The sequence below is a fragment of the Elephantulus edwardii genome, unplaced genomic scaffold (genome assembly GCF_000299155.1).
Source record: "Elephantulus edwardii isolate Elephantulus edwardi_28Jun2011 unplaced genomic scaffold, EleEdw1.0 scaffold00004, whole genome shotgun sequence".
Classification (NCBI taxonomy): domain Eukaryota; kingdom Metazoa; phylum Chordata; class Mammalia; order Macroscelidea; family Macroscelididae; genus Elephantulus; species Elephantulus edwardii.
The window spans coordinates 12,169,630-12,193,108 of record NW_006399754.1 but is presented as its reverse complement, the minus strand read 5'-3'; the positions used below and the strand labels follow the sequence as shown (position 1 = coordinate 12,193,108).

The window sequence follows — 23,479 nt, the reverse complement described above, 5'->3', positions numbered from 1 at the left end:
CAAGAGGGAAAGACCCTCTATGAGGTTGATTGATTCACGTGACTGGAGTGATCGGGATGAGAGTGTCAGAGACAGTGCGACTGGCACAGGATAGAGCAGGGTTTAAGGCTGTTGTACACAGGGTAGCTATGAGTCGCAAACGACTCAACGGCACATAACTACAACCCTCTACCTGGAAAAAATACTTTTGGCTGAGCAAGGCCTATCTATGAATGAGAGTACGCTTTGAGTGTAGGTATGCGTGGTCTTTGAATGCAGCTACTTAGGCCCCGTGGTGGGACCCTCGTGGCCTGAGCAGAACTGAGTTACACTAGTAACCCAAAGGAATCCACTAGAGACCTGAGTACCCCATGGAATGTCAAAGAACAAACAGGTATGTTTTGGGAAAAGTGAAGCCTGAGTGCTCCTTGGAGGCAAAGATGACAAAGCATCATCCCTCGTACTTTGGGCATGCTGCAAGGGGAGGCTATTCCTTGCAAAAGGCCATCACGCTTGGAAAAGCAGAGCGGCAGCAAAAGAGAAGACCCTCAATGAGAAACACTGACACAGTGACTGCAGCAAGGGGCTCAACTGCGTCAGAGACGATGAGGACGGCAGACGATAAGATAGGGTTCAGGCCAGCAGAGAATCTCTCCCCTGTGGACACCCCAGAAACCCAGTTGGGGATCACCTCAGCACCATCTCAAATTCCATGGTGGTGAGTGAGTGAGTTTCTTCTGCACGTGATGCCATTAACCAGAATTTTAGGCCGTGAACGTCCATCCCCCAGCCTTTAAAATACACAAACCTACAGAGCCAGGCGCATTCGGAGAAAGCCCTCCCGCCTCTCCGAGCCAGCACTGCAAAAGCACAAATCCTGCTTCCTGAGCGTCAGCTCTCTTTGAAGCCGTAATTTAAGATTTCACAGCTTTTAGAATTTCAAAATATCTTACATAAACACAACTTCTTCCTTATTTTAGACAGAACTCTCAATACACTGAAAGAACTTGCTTTCAAGATGAAAACTAGAGCGTCCCTTGATGAGACCTCTTTTCGAAACAAAGACTTTACAAAATCTGAATGGTGGCCACCACCCCGGCTGGAGGTGTGGGGACACATGGGAGGCAGGGCCAGCAGCCAGCCACTGTCCGCCCTCACGGCCCCTGCCTGGAGCAGCACGCCTGCGCTTACACATCCGAGTCTTCGGAGCTGGAGTCGTCATGGCTCTGCTCTGCCTTCCATCGCTTGTACCTGTCGATGAGCTCAGTCAGGTAAGAGGTCTTCTTTGCATTGCGTAATATAAACTTGTGCTTCAGCAACTCCTTCGCAGTGGGTCTCTGGAAAGCAACCACCAATCAGTATGAGATGGACGTCAACTACGTGCCACTTGATTCTATTTCAAAGGGCAGATTTGGATCTCAGAATGTCAAGAAGCTGAGCACATAAATAAGGCAGGATCAAGTTCTACTTTACAGCTTTCCTCCCCCTGACTCATTCAAAGTCATTCTGGGACTAGGGCGAGAGCAGCGTGTGTCACCATCTCCCACCAAAGAGGGGTCCCTACCACTCACAGGCAGGAATAAACCCTCCTCCAGAAAGAGATACACATGTTCAGTGATAATCTGTTAATTCTGAATGATATTTGGGTCTACCAAAAAAAAAATCGAATAATAAATACATTAACTGGAATTCTTCTAAAAAAAGGGCACCTGAAGGGAGATCTGGTGGCCTAGTGGCAAGAAGCTGCACTGCAACCCCAGAGGTATGCAGTTCAAATCCACGAGATGCTGTGCTGGAGAAGGAGGGGCAATCTCCTCCGGTACCAGTCAGATCTGATTTGACGTTACACACATATACAAATAGTACCAATAATAATAAATTTTTTAAAAAAAATTAAAAAGAGAAAGAAAGGGCACCTGAATCTCCTTAGTCACAAGCTCTGACAAGCCCTCTTGTGGCTACGGGGAAGGACGTTATCCAAGCAGCACACTATGATTGCTACCAAGGGCTTTGCGTGTGAAGATGGTCAATCCAAGAGCTGATAAATCTGGAGCGGCTTCCCAGGGAAAGTGAAGTGTGGCCCCAAGAAGCAGTAAGATAATGCTAACAGTTCTACTCCAAACCAATGGTGTATTAACAACAGGAGTTACAAGTACACTTCCCATCAGGCAGTGTGCCCTGCCTGCCCCCGTCAGTCACCCTGACAGCTTTAATTTCAGATGTGCTCACCTTCTCAACTCCTCTTCTTCATTCTCTTCCTCAGTGTATTGCAGGTGGGATGGAAGTGATGGAGAAATGTATGTGCTGGACTAATATGCAGATACTAGGAATGTTGTTTATTCAGAAGGCAAACGAGTTAAGACATGCATGAGCTTGTGTGTGTGTGTGTGTGTCTTTTGTTCCTTGTGTGGTTGATGGCTAACATCGTGACATAAAAGCCACAGCACCATGAACCCACAGAACCCCTTTCCCAACTTGATGCCTGATTAAAAGGTTCTAATTGGAAGGTCTGACAATCCCTCTATCAGACCTGGCATCCAATTAGAAAGCCGGGGAGCTCTTGTAAAGCTAAACACCCAGTTGAAGATGAGAGTTGGTCTTTTGGCTACTCTGAGCTAAATGGAGAAACTGAGCAGGAATATAGTGTGCCATATGAAACACTGAAACGCATGGAAAACTTCCAATTTGGAAGAAAATGACACGACAGCTCTGTAGTCATTACTGCTACTCGGCTTTGCCAGTCAATTAAACATAAAGGGGGGGAAGAGAAGAAAATAAGGTGGGTGATTCATAAATTTCACTGTTGTTTTTTTCTTTCTTAACACATGCCAAGTAGAAATGGAAAACATTTCTTTTAAAGACATAGTTAGACTGTGCCATCACTGAAAATGGTTTAACAGTTTATATACCCTGACTGTCCTCTGAAATATTAAAAATTTATGATTTCAAAAGGAGAACACCCATCAAGCTCAGTGAGGCATGGGACACTAGAAACTGAAAGGGAGATAGATGTTAATGCTTAAAAGAAAAAAAAATGACAATAAAAACATACCTGGAGTTCAGATAAAATCAATCATGCTAATTTTAAAAAGAAAACAGTATACATGTGGACTTCAAGACATCTGGCAAGCACAGACAGACACACAGGCTCACACGCTGACCACGCAGACTGGCCAGACCTGACTATGTTATTCTTCATAGGACTGGTTTTTATTTTAACTTGCACATTTACATAACAACAACAATAGCAAAATAAGCAGGTTTATCTTTAGCTTCCACTATGAAAGAACTGAAGGCAGGGGGGAGGGGGTGTGTGCTCTCCATGTCGCTGCTCTGGAACCAGCTCATAGCTGACCCTCAGCGGGTGTCCAAGGCTATAAATCTCCCGGGAGGAGCTCGCCCTCCTTTCTCTCATGGAGCAGCCGGTGGGTTTGATGCCCAGAGAAGTGCAGTCCTTGGATTGGCAGCGCCAGTCCCTACTCCAGACTGCGTCACCAGGGTCCCATGGTGCATTTTTTTAAAAAAGTCAAACTTCAGGGGCTCAAGTTTTGAATAGCAGCGTGAACTAAAGGAGGCCCTATGAGAATGTGACATGTACTGACAGCCATAAACCTGCTCCCCCTCTGAACAAGGAGTGTGCTTTCTCAGGTCCCATTCCCTACTGAAAAGCAACCCTGGAGCTGTGGTCTCAGGGCTACTACCAACAGGGATGAAGGGCTCCACTGTCCACACTGTCCATGCAGTGGTCCTCAGATGCAGAGAGAACTGGGTCAAACTCTGTGGGTGGCATCTCATGCCTTAGTGCAATCGAAGGTTGCACGGCAGGACATTTCCCTGGATTTCTATTTAAAAGCCATTCAAATGCAGGACTACTGGATGTGGGCCTTGCTGGGTGCAACAGCCCTGCCACTTGTAGCCCCACAAGGAGCAAGGACACAAGAAAATGCACCCTGAGCGAGGGCCACTTCCCCCCAAACTTCCTGGTGATTAAGGAAAACGGACTCCCCATCTCAAGAGGTACTTGCTGTAACCTCTGTGACACTTACAAAGCTTGGCTCCTTATTCAAACAGGCCTCCACAAACTCCTTGAGCGGCTTGCTGTAGTTTCCTTCCAGCGTCGGGGGGTTGTTCTTTGGAATGAGGAATAAAACCTTCATGGGATGCAGCTCGGAATGAGGCGGCTCCCCTTTCGCAAGCTCGATGGCCGTTATGCCCAGGGACCAGATGTCTGCCTGCAACAACAAAGACAACTTCAGAGATTCCGAGAAGGAGTAAGTCTAAGTCTTGAATAAGTCTTGAGTCTAAGTCTGAAAATAAGTCTTCTTGTTGTTCGGTGCCATCGAGTCAGAACTGACTCACAGCTGACCCTCCAGTGGATTTTCAGAGGCAGTAAACTGCCCAGGAGGAGAGGGCCCACTCTTCTCCCATGAAGCAGCTGGTGGGATTCAAACCGCATACCTTTAGAATGGCAGTGCAGCACTTTACGGGGATAAAAGAGAAAACCATTCAATAAGCAGATTCCCTGCGTGGGGGATACAGTTAAGCATTCTCAGCTGTGACTGAAAGGTCGGTGATTCAAACCCCATCAGAGGTGCCCTGGGAGACCAGCCTGCTCCACCGTGCACACGCCAGGGCCCCAGGAGTCAAGATCAACACCACAACAACTAGTAACAGCAACTCAGTGTGTGTGAACGAGAAGACTAACACTGAAGAAACAGACGCTCTGCAGTCTCAGAAGAGGCAATCGAAAATATCTTCTACCTCTATACTCAAGGTGGCTTTTCCCATCATTCCAATTTTGTTAACTGCTACATATACAAAGTATGTAAGCCACTGAGTCCTTAGGATAGATAAACCAGAGACAGAGAAGATGCGGATGTTCCAATTCACACTGCCAGGCAAGCCTTAACCTCTGAGGATGCCAGGGGGGGTGGCAGGAATTGTACACCAATGAAGGAATTTTTCTTTTACTTTTCAAAGAGAAGAGCGAACTGGGGGGAGGGGTGAGCAGGGAGCCAGCCTCTGGAAGGATATCCACAAGGGACCCTCTGATAAGGACCGGGTGCCAGGTCTTGTTTAAGACAAAGGGGCTGCTAGTCTAGGCCAGTAATACAGGTAAGTGGTAGAAAGGTGGCCCATTATTCTGAAGAGCCCACACCTCAACCCCCAGCTCTGATAAGCTTCAACACAGACACAGATATTAGCCTTATCTCACGATTCATACCTCCTGGGTCAACAAACTTGGAAAATAAACTACGCATAAACATATTTTCACAAATCATTTCCAGTTAAGAGTTGCTGGATCTAATCCAAACCAATGAAAGAACTAGCTTTTAATGCAAGCCAGAGTAAACTGTAAAGTCATGAACAGGAACCACAATAAATGTGTGCTTTCCCCAGTCCCTTCCTCCTGGAGCAAACCGGCAGGCTCTAGGATTGAGACCATATCCTTTAAACTACCTAAAAGAAAATGTGTGTGTACAGATTATATATATATATATTTATATTTTTATTGAAGGGTGTATGCCAGGGATGTATCCTATCTCCATACCTTTTCAAGCTGTATACAGAGCAGATTATCCGGGAGGCTGGGCTCTATAAGGAGAAATATGGCGTCAAGATTGGTGGAAGATTAATCAACAGATGAATTCATATGCAGATGACACAACCCTGCTTGCTGAAATTGAGGAGGACCTGAAGTGCTTGCTACAGAGGGCCAAGGACTGCAGCCTTCAGTATGGATTGAGGCTCAATATCAAGAAGACAAAAATTCTCACCACTGGACCAACTGGCAACACCAGGATGAATGGTGAAGAGACTGAGATTGTTAACAACTTTAGTTTGCTTGGCTCCACAGTCAACACTCTTGGCGCCAGCAGCCAGGAAATTAAAAGACATACTGCGATGGAAAAGACTGCTGTTAGGGACCTCTCCAAAGTACTGAAGAGCAATGGTGTCACTCTGGAGACTAAGGTGTGTCTGACACAGGCCATGGTCTTTGTAATCAGTTGTTATGCATCAGAGAGTTGGACAATGACTAGAGAGGATAGAAGGAGAATTGATGCCTTTGACCTGTGGTGCTGGAGAAGAGTATTGAATGTACCATGGACTGCTAAGAAAACAAACAGATTCAACCTGGAGAGAGTTAAAGCAGGCTGCTCCGTGGAGGCAAGGATTCTGGCGCTTTGTCTGACAAACTTTGGACATGTTGTAAGGAGGGACAGGTCCTTGGAGAGGGACATCATGCTTGGGAGGGTGGAAGGACAGCGCAGGAGGGGAAGGCCCTCTATGAGGTGGATTGATTCAGTGACTGGGGTAATCAGGATGGGTGTGTCGGAGACAGTGCGACTTGCACAGGATAGAGCAGAGTTTAGGGCTGTTGTACATAGGGTCGCTACGAGTCGTAAGCAAATCAACAGCACATAACAACAACAACAACAAATATATATTATATATATAAAAAGTGTACACATACACACACACACGCATCTGATGAACAGACAAAAAACATTCTGAATTCTATAAAAACTACAGGAAGGTGGCAAAGCTTCCCGATGCAGTAAAAGGTGGTGAAGCTTCACCATGCAGCCCTCAAGCACCGAGAAAGGTCCTGATCTACGAAGACAGACAGGGATACAAACTGTCCCTAGCAATTCTAAAAAAAAAAAAAAATCCAAAGGAAATACTAAAGCAAACAGTGGTGAGAGAATCTGAATCGTAAACCACATGTACTACAGTCCATCAGCTGATTTACCAGAGAGAGAATAAGCAGTGAGGTGTAATGAGACAAGCAAGGACTCCGGACTGTCACCTCTGCTCTAGCACAACTGGGAGGTGTCACCTGCCTTGGCTTAAAATACAGCAGAGCCTGGACCCCAACACTGGACAGCAGGAAAAGTGCTGGCAAATCGATCCCCAAAGAGCATGTGTGGAGCAGTCACACAGGACACAGGCGGTCACCAGAGCCGAGACAGCTCTGCTCTCTTGGGGAAGGTTAACAGACGGAAGGTTAACAGACTGAATTGCATGCCCCCAAATGAAGCATCAACTTGGCAGGGCCTTGATGATGTAATTATCTTTCATTCTGTGATCTGACACAGGTAGTCTACTTGCTGTAAATCCTCACCTCTATGATGTTCTAAATCAGGATTACAGACAGTTATGCTAAAGAGTCTGGATCAATCGACAGGATTAAATCTCTAAGGAACATCCACCTCATGCCCACAGGTGTTAACAGGAGACAGGAGAAAAAGCCTTCATCTAGAGCTAGGACCCTGAGTTCAGGTCGTCCGTGAGTGATGTTGTTATGTGCTGCTGAGATGCCTGCACCCCTATGTACAGCAGCTCTGAACCCTGCCCTGTCCTGAGTCAGTCTAATTCCAACACACCAATCCCCATCACCCGTTACTGTATCAATCCATCTCATCTGGGGTCTTCCTCTGCTGCACCGTCCCTCCCCTTCCAAGCATGATGTCCTTCTCCAAGGATGGGGCCCTCCTGGGCACGTGCCCAAAGTATGTGAGATGGAGCTTCAAAATCCTACCCTCCAAGAAGAAACTTGGTTTCACCCTCTTCAAGATAGACCCATTCTGTTTTCTTGGCAGTCCACAGTATAATCCAAGACTCTCCTCCGGCACCTCAATCCAAAGGCATCAATGATTGTTCTGTCATCCATGGGGGATACACCTGCTATTTTAGCCACAACCCCAACGCTTTAACTGACTGGTCAAAGGCAAGAAACAACGACCTTACCCTTGATAAGCTGTGCTTTAAAAGTGGAAAACTACTATATTACAGCCCAAGATTTCTGTTTAAAAAGCAGCAGCAATGTTTGGCATGTATCTGAGTTTACTATCTGTTTAGTTTGAAGTATTTGGTTCAGTAAAGTCTTGTTCTCTGATGGACCATGTGTGAGTAGGTTTTACGGTGCCCAGGCTTTTGAGAAAACGCAGAGCTGGGGTTCATTCATTTAAAAAAATGAAGGCTAAACGAGACACACAGGAGCCAGAGAGGCCTGGGACTCTTAGTTTCTATTCACAAGGAAACTCTGGTAGCTGAGCAGTAAGAAACTATAATACCATGCCAAAGGTACACAGTTCAAATCCACCAGCTGCTCCACAAGAGAAAGATGGGCCATCTCCTACTGTGCGATTTACTGCCTTTGAAAAGGTTAAAGGGTCAGCTTTGGGTTGGTTCTGACTCAATGGTACATAACACATTAAGGAAGCTTTAGGACAACCGAGAGCGGGGGAGTAACGGGTGAAAATACCCCCTTCAGTGTAAAATATGGCATGTTCGAAGGCAGGAATCACGACTTTTGCCTCATGTTAATAAGAACTCTGCGAACAACAGTTTCAAAAGAGAAGTAAAAACAGTATAGTCTGAAGAGCCTACAGTAATTACTAACTACACTGTTCTTTTTTGGTTTTGCTTTGACAAGCTCATGAAGTCTCTTTCATTTTCTTTCCTGGGATCCTTTCTGTCTGTCTGTCCCTCAAGTATCATTCCCAAAAGCGTAATGTCCGAGGCCCTCTTCTCCCGCATCGGGATCATGGGGGCTCCACACACCGCCTGTTCCCAGACAATCTCAAAGCCCTTCCTGCCAGAACATCCCCTGTGCCTTTCCTCACATCCCAGTCTTCCTGACTCAGTCACCCTGACCTCAGCAAGGCCAAGCTGACCCTCGCTCTTCACCCTGGTTCTTCGGTTCCCCCACTCACTGACACACTCCTCCCACCATCACGCAGGGCACTCTCTAAGCCAAAATCCTCTATTAATAATAAATCATACAGCAGGACATAAAGAAGAAAACCGTTTATAACCAAAGTCTGAAAATTCTCTTTCTGGTCTACTTGAGGATACGTGCTTGACTTCAGCTACAAAACGCACCCAGGTATCAGTTCTTACCTTGGAGTCATAGGCCGACTGCTTAATGACTTCTGGTGCCATCCAGAATGGGGTGCCCACGAAAGTATTTCTTTTTATCTGAGTATCTGTCAGTTGGCCGGCTACTCCAAAATCGGCCAGCTTCACCTCTCCGTGTTCAGAAAGCAGAACGTTGGCAGCTGCAAAATAAACCCAAAGATGTCTCCTGACGTTACTGCAGCGTTCGCCACTGTACTGCTATGTGCTGTGCTAGACCCTCCTCAAAGCAGCCCACCCCCACGCACGCTCGAGATGCCCTATCAGCACGAGAAAGAGCCCTAGAAAAGAGCAGGCATGTTTACAGCGAGTAGACTTAAACCTGCCTTACAGGTGGGAAAGGACATCAGAACAAAACATCGCCTTACCTTTAATATCTCTGTGAATTTTCTTCTCTGAATGCAAATAATCCAGTCCTTTGAGTATTTCTCTCAATATAGTAGCAATCTGTGTTTCATCTAAAGGGCCAGGTTCTAACTAACAAGGGGAAAAACATTCAAGTTAGTCCAAGAAACACTTTGCAATTTGAGGTAATAAAACACAAGAGACAACAACATCTATTTTTACAGGGGGCATGAATAGTTAATTTTTTTAAATAAAATCTTAATTCTAAAACAGACATATTGCTTAAACAACTAATATCCATTTAAAAAAAAAAAAAAACCAACCCAAAGAATCAGGAGAAAAGCGGCTAGGACTCTACAAGGAGGACAAGAGGCACATCAGAAAAGCCCAGGCCTTCGTGCCTGCAGCCATCAGGCCAACCCCAGGGGATGGGCCTCTACGGGCCCAGCCGAGGCAGAGCAGCGGTCCTCACAGCAGACTGTAGAGTAGGCAACACAAACCCCAGCTTAGCTCCACCCTAGTTTCATTCTCCTAAGATTCATTTCTGCTGACCAAAAATATGACAGGATAAAAGGAGGAAAAGGGCGGGGAGATCTGGGAACTATTTTCTAAAACTATCTTTGCTTCTCCGTTCCTGATGTGATTGTCTCTGAAAGAGCCCTGGTAGCATTAGTATTAAACAAGTGCTGATAACCAAAAGATCTGTGGTTCCAATCAACCAACGAAAACCCTCTACAGGAGACAAGTCCCCTCCACAGAAGACTACAGCCTGGTGGTGCCAGGAGTCAAAATCAAATCATCTTTTATGCTAAGAACACAATCGACTCCTTCTTAATATTCACAACTATATAAATATGTAAGAGGAAAATCCAAAGTTAGTACATCTCCATTGAACAGAAAAGGAAAACCCTTAAGAGCTCAGTTCAAATCTGATGATAATTCTATCACTGCCTGCACAGCAGTGAATGAAATCCTAACTATGTAGCTTACCTCAGCAGAATCAGACCCGAGAATCCTTGGCAAACTAATGATGGACCTGTGAGAGGGAGTTCTGACCACTTAAAAGTAATCTTCACCTGAACGATAGGTCTCTATACTATTTCTTTCAGGCTTGAGAATGAAACTGTATCATAACCTAAATTCACCCATCTTAACATGCAGTGGGAGGGAATTCAAAATGTTCACATTGTTTGAGATGATAAAACACAGAGGCAACAATATCCATATTAAAATATCTTCACTCTCAAGCACATAACTTTATTAATACTATTAAAGCTTAATTTAAAGAGCCTGTCTAGTGGGGCAAAAGATAGTACTGAAGGATAAGTACTTAATACCCTCAGCTGTTAACCTACAGGTTAGAAGTTCGTGTCTTCTCAGAGGCACCCTGGAAGAAGGATCTGGCAATCCGGACTTGACAAACTGAAAATGGAAAACTCCATGGAACACTGTTCTACTCTGAAAGTCCGAGGTCACCGTGAATGCGAACCAGCCTGGTGTTAACTGGGGATATTCTGTATGAGAACTAAAACCAAGACATGCATTCAAGGGCAGGTGAATGAACGCACGATTTCTCAAAGACACAGACGATTCCAACAGTAGGCGTCAGGGCCTTCCTTCACCGAGTGATGGTGATATGACAGTTCTGCTTGGCGCTGTCAGGGTGGCACACTCCTAAAAGGATTTAGGAGGACCAGTGTGGGATGCAGGAAGCCACCTTCTCGTCTGCATTCCAAGTTCAGTCAGATCTGACATGCACGTCTGGTTCATCTTAATTAACCGTGCGCCTCTCTCTACAAGACCAACCCCCGTCTACAGCGCCGGTGCTGGGTGCCATTGAGTCCTCTATGACTCACAGCAGCCCTGTGAAACTATCTGAACCACCATCATGATCTCTGCCCGCTGTGCTCATCACTGTGCCAATACACCTTGGTGAAGGGTCTTCCTCTCTTTCTCTGACCCGCCTCAACATTATGTCTCTCTCCAAGGACAGGCTGGTTCCTTCCTCATGAGTAGATGCCCAAAGTGACTGAGATGAGGTTTCGCCATCCTTGCTTACAGGAGCACTCCGGATGCACTTCCTCCAATAATAAACTGTGCGCTTTTTGGGTGTTAAACAGGATACTCGGTACCCTAACACCAGAATACCAAGGCATCTAGCCTTCTCTATTCACTGCGAAACTTTCACATACATATAAAGCAACAGAAAAGGCCATGGCTTGAATCAGGGGCACCCTGGTCTTTAAACTGATCTCCTTGCTCTTTCAAACTTTGAAGAGGTCCTTGAGAGATCTTCCCACCACCACACGTCTTCTGAATTCCTGACTGCTGCTACCATGGGTGCTGGCTGTAGGTCCAAGGAAATCATTGCTGTCATGGGCAACTTCAAACTTTTCTCCATCTATCATGATGCCGTCTGTTCATACAGAGGTGATCTCTGTTTTCTAGATACTGAGGTGTAACCCATATTGAAGGCTGTAGTATTTGATCTTCCTCAGTACATACTTAAGCCTTCACTTTCAGCAAGCAAGGTTGTGTCACCTGCTTAAATCAGAGTGTTGATGAATTTCCTTCAACCCTGATGTCACATTTTTTATATAGTCCAGCTCACAATTTGTTCAGCATACAGACTGAGTATGGAGAATGAAAACAATACAATCATAAGGCTCATTGTTCTTGATTTTAAAACATGCAGTGTTAACTTGTTCTGTTCTCTGCATAACCAGTAAAAAAGTAAACATCTTTCTAGTCTTTTCTGTTTTTAGCCAGGATCCACCTAACAGCAGCAAGGATACTGCTGGTGCCACAGCCTCTTCTGAATCCAGCCTGAATTTCTGGCAGTTCCCTTTTGAACAACCCGTTCCAGCTGTTTCTGAATAACATTTTGCAAGACTTTACTTGCATGTGATATCAATAATGTTGTTGTTGTTGTGTGCCGTCGAGTCACCTGCGTCTCATAGCAACCATATGTACAACACCCCTAACCCATGCCCTATCCTGTGCCAGTCTGTCTCTGACACACCCACCACCCCCACTATTCCAGGCACTGAATCAATCCACCTCACAGACGTTCTTCCTCTCCTGCACTGTTCCTCCACTCTTCCAAGCATGATGTCCCTCTCTAAAGACTGGTCCCTCCTTGCAACATGTCAGACAGAGCCTCAGAATCCTTGCCTCCAAGGAGCAGTCTAGTTTAACCCTCTCCAAGATGAACCTATTGGTTTTCTTAGTAGTCTATGGTATCAATAATATCGTTTGATAATTTCGATACTCTGTTGGATCACCTTTTTTGAGAATGGCCTATACTGAGACTCATAAAATCAGGGACCCTTCTTGGGGTCAGTGCTGTTTCTTGTGTTCTTGTTAAGTGCCGCTGAGTCATTGATGACTCACAGTGGCCCTATGAACGAAAGACCTGAACACTTGTATAAATTCCATAGTTTCTCCAGGTTCACAGAGTTTCGAGAGGCAAGCTATTTCAGAAGTGGATGCCACTCCTGCTTCCAAGCTTGTTTTAATTGGGAAGCTCCACTAAACACAGTCCACCATGGGTAACCATTATCACATTTGACACATCAGTGTCACAGTGTTCAGCATCACAGCAACCACGAGTACAGCAAATGGACAGACCAGTGCTATACCATGTAAAAGAATGTTTGACCAAAAACAATTAAAACCACACCTGAGGGCTGCTAATTAAAGTCACCCACCTTTGGCTTGGTAGCATAATTTTCTATCCACTAGGCCAACAGAACTCTATGTTGTTGGTGTTGTTGAGTTGTTGTTTCTTTTACAATGAACAAAAAGGAATCTACTTCTAAAAGTGAATTTCTGGGTGGTGCAAATGGTAAGCATCCTAGACTGCTAATCATAAATGTTGACAGTTCAAATCCACTCAGAGGTGCCACCTGCCCCACTCTTCCCCCAAAATCCACTGGAAACACGGCCACCACGAGTGAAAGCTGACTTGATGGCAAATGGCTGGGTTCTATTTCTGAAGGACTTGTGTTCTTAGACTGGATGTAAAGCTGAGTGGCCTCTCCTCTGGTTTTGGCATCCCTGGGATGGTCGACTAACAGCTATAATTTATTTTCCATTTTATCTTATATTGTATGCTTTCATTACATTTATAGGATTAGAAAAAGTCAAACTGCTTGGGCCAACCTAACATTCTAATTAAGATACTGTCCAAAAACTACCTAAGACTGAAACAGTGTGTCACCGGCGAAGTTCCCACAAATCTAGTTTTCCCCTAATTTAAGTGACCAAGAATCTTATTTCCAACACACAGTGAAACCACTATTCCAAAGAACACAATCTGGAAAGTCCTGCCATGTAATAAGGTGGCTTCTCCAGGTCTGTCTTCAAGTAGACACAAAAAGCAGACATTTATGTATTGAGAATGAGGAGGCTGTCCTGCTTCATAACCTGGGTGAAGGGCAGAGACCCAGGGGGCTGCAGCGTGTGTTCAACACTTAGAAACCAGAGGAGAGAGAGTCAGCCTTCAAAAGCCCACACACCCTGGCACGCTGGCCCCCGGCCCCTCCAGCAGGCCTCTCCCCGAGCAGCACTCAGCCCTAATGCGGCTGGCCCGGGCTCAGCCACCTCCTCGCCTCTGTTATGAAGGCGCTGCAAAGAAAACAGCCTGACGGCCTGGTGTTACTACCAAGGGAAACCATGAAAAAAGAGCCAAGGAAAACTAATTGAAAAATCTTCCCTGGATAATTAAGAGCTGGCTCTGTGATTAATATATGCATGGTTATGCCCTTTCCAATCTGGCTTAAACACAATCCATCACTGATTTCTATGCCTGTGGGGGGAGTGCATTTCCACTTCCACGACTGACTCACGTCAGATATCTGGACAACTTACACCTGCCCTTTAGGATGATGCAAATCTGCCTTCACTCTGAAATGACTGAGCCATACCTCGTCACCGTCACCTTCACGGCTGATGTGAACCTAGAAATGACCTGAAGGTCTAGCCTCTCTTTGCCCCACAGTCAAGGTAAAGAAGGCTGTACGCTCCTGTTGCAGCTCACCTGAAAACCAGACGTACTGAGGCACTGAGGGTTCTCCCAGGAGGGGAGGGGTGTGTGAGAGGGGCGAGCCTTCTTGGTGCCTTAATTCTCTGTGAAAAGGATTAAACTGCTCTCTACAGGACAGTCCTTTATTAATGGGTAAGATGAGGCTGATCCAAGTTCTCTGAGACATACACCAGCATCGTCACCATTCTCAATCCTAGACAGGACAACCGCTGTGGTCACGGTCATTAAGAAGCTGTGGGATCGTCCATGCTTCACAAAACCCTCCAGCGAGAAGGGTGAGACTGTATTCCGTCTGCAGCTAACCTCCTGCCCCAGCTTCGCCACGATGGATGTCCCCTTTGTCTGTGCTCACTCACACTAGTCGGGCACACGACTACTCAGCTAGGCAGTGCCATTTCCCAGCCGCTGTGCCGGCAAGGTGTCCCCGTGACTTAGTCCTCGCCACGGGACTCCCAGCAGAAGGGACTCATGCTCCGCCCTGGACTTGGCATTGAAACACTGGCAGCTGGAAAGGGCAATGACTGCAGAGCGTGTGAAAGTATGACAACCTCGCAGACCGGAGACCGCTGGCCCGGCTCCAAACACCACCCCTATGCTGTCGACAGGCCGGCTCATGGGGGCCCGCCCCTGGGTCTCCAAGGCTACAACTCTTCACGGAAACACACTGCTCATCACTCACTGTCCACTGGAGAGGCTGGAAGCGCTGACCTTCTGGTGAGCACCAGGACATGTAAGCTACCACACTGAGGACGCATTCTGACTTCATGTTTAAAACAAACAAACAAACCCCCCCAACCCCAGTGACACCAAGTCAGGTCCCATTTGTCTTGGCCTTCCATCGGGTCCGAGGCTAGAAATCTCTGCAGGGGAGACTGGCCACTTTCACCCTATGGAGTACCTGGTGCAACCAGAACTGATGACTATTTAGACGCCTGACACTTTATGCACCACGCCCCCAGGGCTCCTGACTTTGCTAATGAGAAAGAAATAAGCTTGTGTGAGCCGATCTGCAGGCCACTAAGACAGCACACAGGAGTTCTAGTTGCTTAGTGATGAGGAATCACACTATCAACTCAATGGTACACAGTTCGAATCCACCAGGTGCTCTGCAGGAGAAAGATGGGCAGTCTCTTCCTATGCAATTAACTGCCTCTGACAACCTGTTGGAGGAGCAGCTGTGAGTTGGTTCTGACTCAATGGGGCACAGCAAGAGGATGGCAAGCTGGGTTATAAATTAACGATTGAACTTTTTTAAAAATCCTGTTGGGTTATTCATTTTTAAATCTGTCACACATCTCTGCCTGACTGAGTGACTAATTTACACAGCACAGCTCCTTCTTAATTAGATTCCATGGCTGTCCCTGAGTCCTCCTGCAGCACTGACTGATCTTTTAATCAGCTAAAAGCCTTGCTGTCTCACGCCACCCTGTAGTGTTGCTAATCCTTCCCCAACTGTCCAGCCCCCCTCCTCTCTGCAGCACACATGTTATGCACAGGACAGAAGTGCCCACCAGCCTCCAGCAGACTCAACCTCCAGGAGTGAAGCCTGTCCTCTGTTTGGCCAAGTGGTGGCCTAGGCTTTAGGGTGTTACACAGCTACCCAAAGAGCATGCTTCTCTGGAGGTTCAAATCTACCAGTGGCTCCAAAGGAGAAAGATGGGCAGTCTCTTCCGGTGCAAGCTACAGACCCATAAACCCTACGGAGAAATGAGTCAGCTCCCGCTGAGGGCAGAGAGTCAGCCTCAGAGGGTAGGGCAGTGCCTGGCACACGGCAAGTCCCAACTACAACGTACTGTGTGAGAAGAGGACCTACTGTGTGAGAAAAGGTATCACTCAGTGGGTTACACAAATCTCATACATTTTAGATCATAAAGTCTTAAATTACACTATTCTCTTGAAGTTATCACATACTAGAGGTAGGTGGAAGCAGAGCAATTAACAAAAGCATAAAAAGAGATTCAAATGCATAATGAGACACACTAAAAAAGCAATACTCTAAGAAGATGAGTGGCTATCCCCTCCTGTCACTTAAAACTCAATGACCGGAATCAAACTAACATTCCCTGGTCTAAGTGAAAAGTCCTAATAATCAGAACACTGATTAGAAAAGGTGAAATGTTATATGAAGTATATGTATAGTAGTAACTTACTACAATTCAAGCCATCTAACACACATGGCTCATGGCTAAGAACTACAACAAGATGGCTATTCTCCAGAAGCAATATTCCCTCAAAATTTCCCAAGTTCTCATAGCATCTTCTCAACAATGTACTGAATAATCTATAGAGAATTTTTATTAGCAAGTACAAAGAGAGAACAGATGAATCTAGAGAATAAAACAATGGGGAGGTTAAAATCCTCATACACAATGCAATGGCAGACCACTGTCCTTGAAGGAGACAGAAGCCAGCATCTTTCCCTTCCACTGGCCCTGGCACTTCTAAACTATCAGCCCTGTGCATCTCAGCAGAGTTAACATTTGTGCACACCGTTAAGAAAAAGTGAGACTTTTCCCCCTCTACTAGTTTATTTACAAAATTCAAATATAAATTTGAACAAATTCTTTCCATTTCCCCCAACCATCAAATTGTACAACCCAATGATTAATCCTACCTCCCCCTGCACATCCACCTCCCTCTGCTTCCAGCCTCCCCCACTCCTCCTGGATCCTTATACTCATTCTATATTAACGGTCTTATATAATATTTATCCTTGTAGGACTGAGTTAGTTCACTCAGCATAATGCTCTCCAGTCCCTCCCAAGTAATAACTTACAAAGTTACTGCTCCTGCGTGCTGCTGCATAGTATTCCATTGTGTAAAAAGTGAGACTTTTTAAAAGAAATTACTCTGTTCAGCTCTTTAGAGAGCATATTCTGCATTATTTTGTTTGTTTAAATTTAAGTATATTAACATATGTCAAACCCACTGCCGTCAGGTCAGCCCTTAGTTGGGTTGATTGGTTTTGGGTTGTTTTTTTGTTTTGTTTTTAAAGAAAGGAAGTTATTTATTTTGATTTTCTGTTTGGGTTGGGTTTTTTTTTTAAGATTTTAATGAAAATTTATAAGGAACCTGGATTTCCACTCATTCATTGTTGCACATTTTCCTCTCCATCCCAACCCCTCCCTTAGTTGGATTTCTGAGTCTACTAATCTTTATGGGAAGACACTACTCATCTTGGTCCCAAGAAGCTCGTGGATTTGAACCACTGGCTTTCCTTACGTAGAGCAGCATGTGACAGAGAAACGTCAACCCAAAGCTCCAAAGAAAGTTACTACCAAAGACATTATTATGGGACTAAGAAAGAATAAGTGAAAGTATTTGTGAACTAGAACTGCTGCTCTGAAGAATCCGATGTTGGAAAAAGACTCAATGTATGCCACAAATAAAATGAAACTCATTGAAGACAACAGTAAATCTAATTACATGAAAGGAAGGTGATTTATCACATCCCTGTAGTATCCATTAGGAATTTAAAGACCTGAAAAACTCCCTGCATGGTCTATTTGAATTTTTTTAAAGTATGGAATCAAAAACAAATTGTAAAATTTACCTAGACGCGTAGCTGTTTTTCTCATATCCTTATCTTGTTTATACCACATTAAAGTGAAACCTTTTTTCTTTACCTTTTCCTTTTGAACATTAATTTGGCTTTTACAGCTTCTGAAATCACTCAACTTTTTCAATGGGGCAAATACCCTAATGGCCTTTTGGGATACTTAAGTGTTATAAGTTACCTTCCAAAAAATACTACCAATCATTAACTATGAAAAAGAGGCATCCCTTTAATCGAAAGGTATTTCTTTCCTTTGTTGTAGTTGCTGGGTGCTGTCAAGTTGAGTACAACTCACAGCAAACCTATGAACAATAGATCTGAACCTTGTTCTGAGGAAATCCTTTCTTTCCTCAGTGAATAACATACATAAAGATTATAAGCACTAAGAAATGGGCTTCATTCAGCTTTCAGAGCACCAGCAGTGAAAAACTGTGTGTGCATCATCCTGACATACTCTATTACACAGACCAACCCTCTAACACTAAAATGATAGATTAAGCCTGACATGGACATGACCACTCACCTAAAAAGCCCACTTTCTCCAGGAGAGGAAGGGAAACAGTGCTGAGTATAGACTTTACTGCCAGTGTAACCTCAGCAGGAATGAGATGTCAAGTGGTAAATAACTGTGAGCTCTTTATTTTTTTCCCCCTTTAATTTTGTATTTCTGTATGTTTTAAGGATGCCTGAAGCATTGCTTATGAGATACTGGTTACTTCGGAGTGTTCTATCAAAGCCAAGAAAAAGCCACCACGGTTGTACAGCTGGCTCTGTGTGAATCTCTGTTGTGACTTTAAAGTGATTCTGCGTTGTTGCTATTTGCTGCCAAACATCTGGCCCCGACTCAGGGCGACCCCACACATTATAGACAGAGCTGCACCACAGAGGCCTCGAGACTATAGCCTTTCTGCAGCGGAGCTCCACGTCTTTTGATCTGCAGACCCTCCAGGGTGGGTTCCAACAGCAAGCCTTTCCTTTAATAGTCCTCAGCACCCCACCTACCCCACCAGAGCTCTCTTTTCTAGCCGGTGTGGCCCTGTATGTGGATGGCTGGTCCACACCAGCAGTGAAGGCAGAGGCCCCGCTCCATCATAAACTCACTGCTGGTGACCACTGGCTCGGCTCGGACATCCACACAAGGCCAAGTGCGCGTTCCTCCCTGTCCCGATCTCATCCTACTGCAACAATCAGACTGTGGTGGTCACATGTTCTTGAAACCATCTCCCAAGTTGTCCTCGAATGTCAATTTTCAAGATTCCTAATTTTACATGAAGTGAAATTATCACCTGCCTATTTGGGAAGTGAAGATACAATCTCAAATAGGTCAAAATGGTGTGGTATCAGATCAGTGTTAAAAGAGGTAACAGCTAACAAATTGTTCAGGGTCAAGGTTAATTGCAGGCAAAATCCTTTACAGTTTCTACAAATAAATCTGCTGGTTTCTGATACTTATTTCTCCATGATACAATAAAAACTGTTCTAAAGACAGATGCATATTTTTCAGTTTTTGTTGTTGTTGTTGTTGTTGTTAGATGACATCGAGTCAAGTACGACTTATCACTACTTGGTGAACAACAGGTCTGAACCCTGTCCTATCCTGTGCCAACCTCACAATCTGGGCCCATTGCTGCAGTCACTGTCAAAGCACCTGGTTGAGGGTCTTCTCCTCCTTCACTGTCCTTCCATCTTTCCAAGCATGATGTCCCTCCCTCTCCAAGGAATACCTTCTTCTGACAACATGTCTAAAGAATGTGGGACAAAGCTCCATCAGCTCTGCCTGTAAGGTGCTCTCTGGCTGCACTTTTTCCAAGGCCTGTATTTTTTCTTTTGGCCATCCGTTAGATATTCTGTGCTCTTCTCCAGCATCAATTCTTCAGTTATCCTTACTCACTGCCCAGCTCTCAGAAGCACAGAAAGCCACTGAACGCTCATGGCCTAAATCAGGTGCACTTAGTCCTCACACTGACACCACTGCTCCTGACTCGAGACTTGCAGGAAATCATAACACCAACCAGCACAGAGCTACTGAGTTACCCAGATGATTATGGACCCCAGAGGACAGAGCAGAACTGCCCACAAGGCTCCCAGGGCTGCAGTCAGCACGGAAGCCGGGTGCTACACTTTTTCCCCCTGAGCAGCTGGTAGACCTGAGCTCTAAACTTATTGCAGCTGACAGCTTAGTCCGCCGCACCACCAGAGTGCCTAGTAAGTGATTAGAAGCAAAACCTGTTATAAGGATGAATTTGGTTCCTTTTTGATGTTATTTAAAAGGAAGAGGGGAAGAGAAGGAGATACATATAGAATTCACTTTAAAACCAAGCTTTACGGTAGACATGCTTTGTGCCAGATTCAGAGTAATACTTACTAGATCTAGTGCGGAGCCTCCACCGAGGTATTCCATTATTATCCATAACTTAGTATCCTACAAAAAGAAAAAAAGGAAAAATTACTTTTTTTTTCCTCTGGTGGCCTAGTGGCAAGAAGCTGCAACTACAGTCTCAGAGGTGCATGGTTCAAATCCACCAGATGCTCTGCTGGAGAAGGAGGAACAATCTCCTCCTGTACAAGTCAGATCTGATTTGACGGTGCACACAAAAAAATAATGAAAATAAAATAAATTTTAAAAAAAAAAAGGAAAAATTACTTTTTAAAACCTAAAACCAGAGTGGGTAAAAAAAACGACATTTTAAATAACCTAACAGTATTTTCTGTGATTATCATCAGCAGGAAAAGTGTAACCCAGTTGAGTTCCAGTAAACCTAGAGTATAGGCAATCGACCGATGGGGGCCGCCCTGCAAACCCAAGGGCTGTGTCTCTTTGGTGGTTTGACTCCAGCGATTGGCTCCTCAGGAGGACAAAGGCCATCTGCTCCCGTTTGGTTCATGGCGGAAATCCACTGGCCGGTTGGCGGGGAGTGGGTTCCGGCTCAAAAACAATGAGCTGAGTTTCTGGGAGCAGCATTAAAAGGAAGCTTTTCAGGGTCTGGGGGACCCCAGACAGAATATCGTGAACCACACTGCTCGCATAAAGGCCGTCTCTCCCGGGTGGTTCAAATGTACCAGAGGCCCCATGGCAGAGAGATGGACCGTTTCCTCCTGTGCAATTTACAGTCTTGGAAACCCACCGAGGGTCAGCGAGGAGCTAGTTCTTACTCGATGGCAATGAAGTTGGGCAGTTTTTGTTGTGCTGTGTGTGGTTTTAGTTTCAAAAGTGTGGCTGGGTTCCCCCGCACCAGTCTCCTTCCAAGGAGTTTTGGGGGTTTTTTCTTAAATTTTTATTTTATTTTATTATTTGTTGTGTGTGTGTACCATCAAATCAGATCTGACTGGTACAGGAGGACATTGTTCCTCCTTCTCCAGCAGAGCATATGGTGGATTTGAACTGTGCACCTCTGGGATTACAGTGCAGCTTCTTGTCGGCCACCAGAGCTCAACTGAGGAGTTCATTTAAAGCGTAGCTCCAGGCTCGACTCTCAACCAAAGCTGAGCAGAGGAAGGCAGAGGCTCCAATACCTCACCAGGTAATCCAAGCACAGCAGGACACGGGTACATGACAAAGGTAGACCACCCCCCACCATCAGCCAGGAGGTGTCCAAGCTCTCAGAAACAGGGGGACACAGCCACTTCTCCTTCCTGTTTATGGTCAGGGAGCAAGTGTACCCCAAGGAACAAGGGACCTCACAAGGTGGGTAGCCTTTGACTCAGCATTTGTTCTGCAGAAAGATGAAGGCTAATGGGCACAGAGGGGCTTTGCAAGAAGGTCTCCATTCCTCTAAGCCTGCTACCTCACACAGGGCGGCTGACTCACCTGCCTTTTCTCCTTGACACCCTTAAAGTAACTCAGTCCTCAAGATTTCCACAGTTCTCTTTTTCAAATACAAATCTCCCAGTGCTGCTCTCCTAAAAATAAACCTACAAAGGTTCCGCTCCTTGCCGTGTGGCAGCAAGAAACACAAGGGCTTGGTGACCCAGACCAGGGCTTAACTTCCCAGTGCTCTATGAAGTCCTTCCCTCCCTAAGCTTTTCTCTCAGTGCTTAAGCAAAGTGCCTGACCCAAAGGCAAGCCCCCAAGAAATGATCGCCAGGGTCATCAAAAAGACGACTTTATTCACCATCGCAAGAACATGGAAACAGCCCAGATGTCCAACCACGAACAAATGGACTGAGATGTTGTGGTACACTGACACAATGAAATACCTTGCAGCACACTGGAGCAATCATTTTGTAAATAACTACCTAACTTGGGAGGGACTAGAGAGCATTATGCTGAGTGAATTAACTTGGTCCCATAAGGACAAATACTGTATAAAACCATTACTGTAGAAGAAGTACAAGGATGTGTGTGTGTGTGTGTGTGTGTGTGTGTGTGTGTAAACAGAGGGTTGGTGGATGGGTTGGGAGGTTAAGAGTGTTAATCATAGGGTTGCACAATTCGATGGGGGGGGTGAAGGAAAGGGGAAGGAACTTTCGTAAAAAAACAATGTATTCAAACTTTATAAATAAATGAGAATAAAAGAAAAAAAAGAAGAACGGGGTACTGGCGGCTCAGTGCTGGAATTCCTGCCTCCGCACATGGGACCCGGGCCGGTCCTGGCCCAAGCATGTACACAGCATGCATATCCAGCAGGCATCTGGCGGCAGACCTGGGTGACACTAGGGTGCTAAACAGGCTTCAGTGGTGCTACGAGACCAAAAACAACTCTGGTCCAAAAATCGGCCAGTGAAAGCCTCTGGATACCAATGGTCCCGCCCACAATCAACACTTCACTCTCACTCGTGCAGTGATGAATGGGAGGCTGCATCACAAAGACAGTAAACTTCAACAGTAGTGATGGTGTTTGCTCACAGGTTGCGTTACAAGCTCCACTGTTTACCCAGTGCCACATCATAGCTTTTATACGCACAGGACGACAGACAGAAATGATGAAAGACAGACCGAACGAGATGGGCAAAACCTCTCAGAGGCTCTCAGGATCTACACCTTGCATCTGAAAAAGAAATTCCTCCGAACAATTTAAAATATACTCTGACATCTAGGGTGACTTTTCTAAATATGAACAGCCCAGTTTTACTGTATGGAGACTATTTTCTTAAGCTGTTCAATGCCTTTACCTATATTACATCGTAAAGTATCTCATTTAGATTGGAAAGGCTCAGAATCCACTTATAGAAAAAAGCATTTATTCATTCACTAGACACAGGAGTTAGGAAGATCTGTCAGACGCTGGCATCTGCCTTGAAAAGGTTCAATTACCACGGATTCTGATTTTAATCAAGAAAATTCCATCAGAAAAGATTCTGGAGCACTCCTTCATCTCATTTCCCCCGATATATTCATCTGTGAATCCCTACAATGCTTCCTCTCTGGTTAATGGTGGTGGTACTCTTTGTAAGCAATCCAAAAGCATCTTAGCTGATAATTATAAATTAACTATTCAAGAAGACGCACCCATTTCGGGTAAAACCGGAAATCTAAGTTGTTTATTCACAAAGTGACTTGGTTGCTCAAATATCTATCACTCTCCTTTTTAAGGCTGTTAAGGCAGCTCCATTTCTATCCTTTTTCAGACATTAAGGGAGAGGAGAGTTGGCAAACATAGGACAAGCTGTCCACAGGTAAGCGAGCTCTT

The 23,479-nt window shown here is 45.2% G+C and overlaps 1 protein-coding gene across 2 annotated transcripts in view; it reads right to left on the bottom strand.

Moving 5' to 3' along the window:
- The window catches only part of STK24 (serine/threonine kinase 24), a 144,590-nt gene that overhangs the window by 12,287 nt on the left and 108,824 nt on the right, over positions 1-23,479 (bottom strand). For both annotated transcript variants that reach the window (XM_006879563.1, XM_006879562.1), the window contains exons 3-7: positions 20,215-20,271; positions 9,270-9,378; positions 8,887-9,044; positions 4,026-4,211; positions 1,171-1,316 (exon numbers count right to left, since the gene is read on the bottom strand). In XM_006879563.1, the coding sequence (XP_006879625.1) occupies positions 1,171-1,316; positions 4,026-4,211; positions 8,887-9,044; positions 9,270-9,378; positions 20,215-20,271 (656 nt within the window). The remainder of the gene's footprint in view (positions 1-1,170; positions 1,317-4,025; positions 4,212-8,886; positions 9,045-9,269; positions 9,379-20,214; positions 20,272-23,479) is intronic.